The sequence below is a fragment of the Alligator sinensis genome, unplaced genomic scaffold (assembly GCF_000455745.1).
Source record: "Alligator sinensis unplaced genomic scaffold, ASM45574v1 scaffold249_1, whole genome shotgun sequence".
NCBI classification, from domain to species: Eukaryota; Metazoa; Chordata; order Crocodylia; family Alligatoridae; genus Alligator; species Alligator sinensis.
This window is the reverse complement of record NW_005842593.1, coordinates 119,029-126,970: the sequence shown is the minus strand read 5'-3', so window position 1 is coordinate 126,970 and position 7,942 is coordinate 119,029. Positions and strand designations below refer to the sequence as shown.

Genomic DNA, 7,942 nt, shown 5'->3' with positions numbered 1-7,942 from the left:
CTTTCCCACCCCTGCCCCCCTTCCACTGATAGCAGAGCTCCACTGGTTAAGTGTAATCTTATGCTGCTGTGCAAGTGTTCTGGTAGAATTTATGTAGATTAAGGCTGGAGAAGTAGGTGCTATTTAAAAATATATTACAATGTTAATGTTTTTAAAAATAACTTAGCTGTTTGTGTAGTTTAGGTGTGAACAGAAGGTTGGACTCAACCAGTTAAGTTTTGAGTATAGCACTAAATCTTAAATTTTGTCTTTGTGGTATTATAAAACAATTATTTTCCTCACCCAGATTGGAAGTATTTGTAGGTCTAAGTCAAAATTTTCAGAGTTGCATGCTTAAGTGTTATGTAGACATCAAAAAAAGAAAACAAAACGCACTTAATTTTAAAGTGCCGTGCATCTAGCATTTCCTTTTTGAAGCTGATAGCAGCTCTGGGGTGCTTAGTGCTTTTAAAGATCATATTTGATTTTAGGGTTCCAATTTTAGGTACTCCTTTTAAAATCTCTTGGCCTTATTCTTTATGTATTTACAGGGTACCTAGACTTCCATGTAGTTGTGTTCATACTATGACTCTGCTCCACGTGTCATTAACAGTTTGGTCAGGCCTTGACTTTAATCAGAAAGAAGAGATCATTGTTGTTTTTGTTTGTTTCCCATGTTTGCAATTCAAAGGAACATTCTGTTAGCCAAGTATATCTAGAAGCATGTTATTTACATTGGGGTAATGCCCAAAGGTCCTAGTAATTGTTAGGTCTCCATTAGAGGAGGTCCTAGGACCTCCATTGTTAGGTCCTAGGCACCGTGTTCATTTAGGGGTAGACGCTCTACCTTTTTAAGAGTGTGGTTTACGTTTTTGGGGAGTGAATTGTCTTAAACACAGTAAGAAAAACAAGGAAAAGCTTTAGCAATTAAGCTGTTTAAAAATAGAAAATCAGCTAAACTAAGAAATAAGAGCAATTGCATCTTATTTCTTGCTGTTCTTTACATATTTAAGATCTGTGGAAAATAAAAAGCTCTTACAATGTTTCAGTAGTGCTGTATTTTTCTGTTCAGTCAGAACATGAGCTGCTTAAGTGTACAAATGTTTATCCTTTGTCTCCTAAGATACATATGATAAGTTCATTTGTTTAGTTAAAACAGTCATTTTCCTTGCATTTCATTAAAGAATAAACCTTCTGATATAATGGTTATGATTTTTGCTGACAGTTGGGTTTTGTACTGATGCTTGTTTGGGTCTTAGGCTGATCTTTCCTTTTTGAATTTTGATTTAAACAACTTTTTACTTGCAGCAAAAAAAAATCTTGAGTTAATGTTTTATGTTCGTAAATGTTCAATGCTTGTGGTAAACAAATCTGAATAAAGAACTCTAGAACATAAACATACTTTTTTCTTTGCATGATGTCCTTAGGCATTTGTAAATAATATAGTACATGGTGTCTGTAGGTAAATGCATGGTGTCATAAACAGTAGTCTGACATGGCCGTTGCCTTTTCTCATCTGCAGGTGTGTGTTGTTTCAGCGCAGCATGGCTGTGGTCATCCGCTTGCAAGGTCTCCCGATTGTGGCGGGGACCATGGACATTCGCCACTTCTTCTCTGGATTGACCATTCCTGATGGGGGCGTGCATATTGTAGGGGGTGAACTGGGTGAGGCTTTCATCGTTTTTGCCACTGATGAAGATGCAAGGCTTGGTATGATGCGCACAGGTGGTACTATTAAAGGGTCAAAAGTAACACTATTGCTCAGTAGCAAAACTGAAATGCAAAACATGATAGAACTCAGTCGTAGGCGTTTTGAAACTGCCAATCTAGATATGCCACCAGCAAATGCTAGCAGGTCTGGACCACCACCTAGTTCTGGAATGAGTGGTAGGGTAAACTTACCAACTACTGTAACTAACTTTAACAATCCCTCTCCTAGTGTAGTAACTGCTTCTACTACTGTTCATGACAGCAACAAAAACATACCCACATTCTCCACTGCCAGTATTGGAACTGCACCTCCAAATCTTGGGACTACCTTTGGTAGCCCAACATTTAGTTCAACAATACCTAGTACAGCATCCCCAATGAACGCTGTACCACCTCCACCAATTCCTCCTATGCCAGCTATGCCATCTTTGCCACCTATGCCTTCCATTCCTCCTATACCTGTCCCACCTCCTGTACCTACCCTGCCTCCTGTTCCTCCTGTTCCCCCAATACCTCCTGTACCCCCTGTACCACCAATGACCTCTATGCCCCCTATATCAGGAATGCCTCCTATGAATCCTCCACCTGTAGCACCTTTACCTACTGGAATGAATGGGTCTGGAACAGCATTGAACATGAACAGTGGCTTGACTCCAATGTTTATAGGTCCCATGAATCCTGTAAATCCTATTCAGATGAATTCTCAAAGTAGCATGAAACCACTTCCTATCAATCCAGATGATTTGTACGTCAGTGTTCATGGAATGCCCTTCTCTGCAACAGAATCTGATGTAAAAGACTTTTTCCATGGGCTTCGTGTGGATGCAGTGCATATGCTAAAAGATCATGTAGGCCGAAATAATGGAAATGGACTAGTTAAGTTTTTCTCTCCTCAAGATACATTTGAAGCACTGAAGCGAAACAGAATGCTAATGATTCAACGCTATGTTGAAGTTAGTCCTGCAACAGAGAGACAGTGGGTGTCTGCTGGAGGCCATATCACTTTCAAGCAAACCATGGGTGGTTCTGGACAGCCCCATCCTCCTCCACAAACACATGCTAGGTCCAAATCTCCTAGTGGACAGAAAAGGTCAAGATCAAGATCGCCACATGAGCAGGGTTTCTGTGTCTATTTGAAAGGTCTGCCTTTCGAATCGGAGAACAAACATGTAATAGATTTCTTTAAAAAATTAGATATCGTTGAAGACAGCATTTATATAGCTTATGGACCCAATGGAAAAGCAATTGGTGAGGGTTTTGTTGAGTTCAGGAATGAAGCCGATTACAAAGCAGCTTTATGTCATCATAAGCAGTACATAGGGAATCGTTTTATTCAAGTTCATCCCATAACTAAAAAGGCGATGTTAGAAAAGATAGACATGATTCGGAAAAGATTGCAGAATTTCAACTATGATCAGAGAGAGATCATAATGAATACTGAGGGGGAGACTGGTTTGCCAAAATTATGTGCACATATATCAAATATTCCATACAATATTACAAAAATTGAGATTCTTCAGTTTCTAGAGGGACTGGCAGTAGAAGAAAACTCTGTGCAAATTCTTGTTGATAATAACGGGCAAGGTTTAGGACAAGCCCTGGTTCAGTTTAAAACTGAAGATGATGCTCACAAGGCAGAACGCCTGCACCGTAAAAAACTCAATGGAAGAGATGTTGTTTTACGTTTGACTACTGTAGAAGAAATGAGAGAAATTGAAAGAAATCCACCGTCCCAAGGCAAAAAGTTGCTGAAAATGCCAATGCAAGGGAACGTAGCAGTGCCAGGAGTACAAAATGCTGGTGGTGATGAGCATTCTTTCATGAGTGGTAGTTCGAAAGATGTCAACAATGGCCCTCCATTTAATTTTCCTGGTAATTTTAGTGCTACATTTGGTCCCCCTCTGCCGCCACCAGGAGTTGGTGGCTTTGGTGATTCTAGACCAGGAATACCTTCAGTTGGAAGCAGTGGTTTGCCTGGTGCAGGTATTGATATCCCAGGTTTTGGAAGTGGTCCTAGTAATTTGAGCGGACCATCAAATTTTGGAGGGGGACCGCAAAGCTTTGGGAATGGGCCTGGTAATTTAAGTGGCCCTCCTACTTTTGGTAGTGGCCCTCCAGGTATTGCAAGTGGACTTGGGCATTTAAGTGGACCTCCAGGTTTTGGACCTGGACCAGGAAACTTGCATATTAGTGGACCCCCAGGTTTTGGAACGGGTTCTGGTAAACCAGGGCCTACTGTCATTAAAGTACAAAATATGCCCTTTACTGTGTCAGTGGATGAAATTTTGGATTTCTTTTATGGTTACCAAGTGATCCCAGGTTCAGTGTGCTTAAAATACAATGAAAAAGGAATGCCCACAGGAGAAGCAATGGTTGCATTTGAGTCTCGTGATGAAGCAATGGCTGCTGTGGTTGATTTAAATGACAGGCCTATAGGCTCAAGAAAAGTCAAACTTGTCCTAGGGTAGCTGTTCATATGAAATGTCTGTAGAATAGTTACTCATAGTGCTGTGATTAATACATCCACATTGTTTTTATAGTGTATCCAGGATAGAACCTGTGGATTTGTTTAAATTGTAATCAGATTTGTTTTGCGAAGACAAAACAGTGGTTTAGCCATTTACATAAGAAACCCTGCAAAGATGAATGTGCAGAGGATTTTTGATTAAAAGTATGTGAGAAGAGAGATTCTTTTGCACCAAATAGAAAAAGTTTGCTGAAGCTAAACTGACCCCATGATGTTTATCAAGGAATCTAGATTGGTTTTATGTAGTTGTGGATAAAGGAAATAGTTATGTAATGAGATGAAGTCAATGATGCCCTCAGTGGGTGCTATTGCAAGCCATTGTAAAATAGATAGCTCTTCCTAGATTTGGTTAAAAACTGGCTGAATTTACTTTGTTCCGGGTTAAAGCTTTGTTTATAATTTTCCTCTTCAAGTGAATGAATTCAGTGTATAGATTAATTGTTTTGTGTATGTACTCTTATTTTCAAAGGTTATTGCTGTATAGATAGAATTATGCACATGGCTAATGTCTACCAAGCTATTTCATATATACCTATGAGCAGAACTGTTCTGTAAAATTCAAGCTGTTCTTTGTGGAATAACCTTTAGCTATTGTTGCAACTATAACTGTGCAGAATAAGACTTTTGCCACAAATGTAGCTACCGTCAAACATTATTGTATTTAGTTTTCTAGTAAAAAATAAAGTTGGTGCCATGCCAGCAACAACTCAAAAAAACATTCATCATTGTTTAAGTAGCTTGATTTGTTAGGATTATGTAACAGTTGCGATAGACTCTTTGACACTAGCTTGGATAGTGAATGTTGTATTTCTCGTGTATCTTCTGAACTACTCGCAAGGAATCTCTCTTAAGAGAACCAAAGGGATTATCTTTATTAGAAGATTGGATTCCAGCTAAAGATTTCATGTTTAAACTACTCTTAAACGCTTTTTATCTTAACTTCAGCAACTGTGCTGTGAAATACTGTCATGGGTCAATTCAGAGATTTAATCTTATTTTCCCCCCCCCCCAAAAAACCTTGAAAACACTCTTTTGAGTTTACTATATTTTTGCAATAAACTTGTGCTGTTTTATTCAAATTCTGTAAAGAGTTGACATTTTCTTTACTGTGGAGTGAAGACTTTCATGGAGAATAGAAAATCAAAAAGGAAGCAATTATTCACAAGATTGAACAGTAGAACTTGTAGTTTGTCTACTCTTTGGTTTATTAGACATTCAAATTCTTTTTGCTGTCTGAAATTCCACAATTCCCTGCAAATCATTGTACTTAAACATAGTAGCCTGTAAGCTGTTCTGTTTCTTGGTCAAAGAAATCTCGTGCCTTTTAGTGTTGCATATTATGGAACACTGAAGTATACAGTCTGGCATAATTTATAGGTGCAAGTGGCAACAGTTTTATTCATGTAGTGTATAGGGAAGATCTGAAAACCTGTGCAACGCTACCTTCTGAGAGGATTTTCCAGTACAGGAATTTTTGGAAGGATTGTAAAAGGTGTACTACAATAAAGAGGTGGTTGCATTACACATCCTTTTGAAATTCATCGGAATAAATTTGTTTTTGACAAATCACTAGGTGGTGCACTCCCACATTTGAAAAGCTTTGTGATTGTATATACTGTTTACAATTAAGTCTCCTGTTAATAAAATTGTCTCTCTTTGTTATGTGTTTTAACAGTCTTGGGGATATTGTTTCAACAGATGTTTTTCTTTGAGAGTACTATTACTGATTCAGTAAGATGATTTGAATAGGAGACAAGTATTTGAGGTTTTTTAAAAATTTTGCTCTTTGTTCTTGAAACAATTTTCTAATTAAAATTTCCTACTATATTTCAGTTATTATTTGGGTGCTGTTTCTTCATATTTCACACTAGAATAAAATTACTGAAAAGGAAAACCTGGTTTCACTGTGGACAGATCTGGTTGAATTTAGAAGATATTAGTATATGGCTTGCAGAAATTGATGATAACTATTTCAAGCTTAAATGAATCACAACATGCCTTTCTTGTTGTGAAATTGTAATTAAACTACTAGTATCTGGAATTTGATCCATATGCATCTAAGAGCTAAAATAGTGCAGTGCATCTTGATTATCTTTTGGATGTCAGAGCATTAGTAGACCTTTCTGAAATACTCCAGGAATTTCTTATATTGTGAAATCTGCTTTTACACATTTCTCTTCAGATTTTCTAACAAGCTGCAGGTCTGTGTTGGGAAAACGTACATGTCCGGTTATTTTAATTTTCTGTATGGTCTAAAGGACTTGTAAAATTATGTCCTAAGTTGTGCATTTGTAAACACTTTTCATTTTCAAAATTTTATGTAAAACAAAGTTTGAGTTTTGTATTTAGTAGGATTGATACTGATGGAAAAGGAATTTTCTAATGACGGGTTTGAGTTTACTTTTCCGTATCTTGCTGTGTGTTTTGGTATACTCATGACCTTTAGCATAATTCATTAGTAAATGCATCTTTGTAAAGTGTATACTTGTAAATAAATGTGAACTCCCCATAAATATTAGGAGGTCGTATTTGCATATAAAGCTTTGAGGTGTCTTCTATATAATGCTTTAGTAGCATGCTGTTTACTGTAGGTAATGATGAATTAAAATTCCTTCAAGATAATATAAAGAAAAGAATGCAGTGGGCTAAAATAAGTTGCAAATACATTATAACCAAATATGTCATAGGTCATTTTAGCTTTAGTTGGTCTCCTAAATTGTGGAAATCAAGGCAGTGGAATTTAAAGGATCCTGTTTATCTGGAACTTCGTGTCACTGCAAGATGTGCAAGAAAAAAAGTTACTTGCTTATTTAAAAATAAAATGTAGCTAGCAACCGTTAGAGGTTTAATACGCGAGGTAGAAGATGTGGAGGATATTGCTGTTGTGATAAAACATGTAATCTTACATAGTTTATTACATGGTGGGATGAGAGGAAGGACCACTTGATACCAAATTATAATTAACATAAGAGCTTGAAAAAAAATTAAATTGCTTCGGATTTAACCATTGCCTTTTGGACCTGATTAATATTGTGGCCTGTTTTAAATATAATGCTAACTGAAACGTTAATCTAGAAGTCCTTTGAAATAGACCGAGTTGTTGGAGTAAGGCTTTATTTTTAAAGTTAGGCTGCCTAATTTGGAGCCAAATCAGGATCTAAATGTGTCTGGTGCGTCTCACAAATATATCAAAAGCATTAAAAATTCAGCTATGAAAATACCCCATGTAAAAAGAAATATGACTTTGTGGCTTATTTGTACACTAAGGGTCAACAATGTGAAATAAAAATAGAATAAAATGAAAAGAGGCTTTAATTGACTTTAAATTGCAACAAGAAGATGCCACCATGGTACTAAATCTAAACTTTTGCTCTTAAAACAGTCATTTATTGAATGAATATTGCACAAACTAAAACAAAGTTTTGCTTTTAATGGAGCAAGTAGAACTTTTTAACTACAACTGTTGTATATTGATAAAGGTAAGAATTTCTTAGTAAAGGGCCACTGTGTTGCCTTTTAAAAGTAGAAGGAATTACTTTTTGAAGTTCTGTTGCTTTTTAGAATATTGAAAGATATCCTTTATACTGTAAACAGTTTATTCCCTTTTCCCTTACATGCATAATGTCTGAGTCTGTTGGAATTAGGAAGAAAAACTCGTAAGAAAGTCAACAAAAATTAAGATATTAAAGCAGCTTTAAACACCCGGGTTTTTAGAGGAGATCAACA

General features: G+C 36.7%; 2 protein-coding genes across 4 annotated transcripts in view; both read left to right on the top strand.

Annotated features, from left to right (window-relative positions):
- RBM12 (RNA binding motif protein 12) overlaps positions 1-7,487 on the top strand; it is a 12,857-nt gene extending 5,370 nt beyond the window's left edge. Inside the window, exon 2 of the mRNA XM_014524320.2 lies at positions 1,502-7,487. Within this exon, the coding sequence (XP_014379806.1) occupies positions 1,524-4,157 (2,634 nt within the window). The 5' untranslated portion in view covers positions 1,502-1,523 and the 3' untranslated portion in view covers positions 4,158-7,487. The remainder of the gene's footprint in view (positions 1-1,501) is intronic.
- The window catches only part of CPNE1 (copine 1), an 85,389-nt gene that overhangs the window by 7,983 nt on the left and 69,464 nt on the right, over positions 1-7,942 (top strand). The window contains exon 1 of one of the 3 annotated variants that reach the window (XM_006032909.3): positions 1,513-1,644. The exons of the other annotated variants lie outside the window; for them this stretch is intronic. The gene's annotated coding sequence lies outside the window, so the exon portion shown is untranslated. Of the gene's footprint in view, positions 1-1,512; positions 1,645-7,942 lie in introns of those variants that run through there. 3 annotated transcript variants of the gene reach the window in all.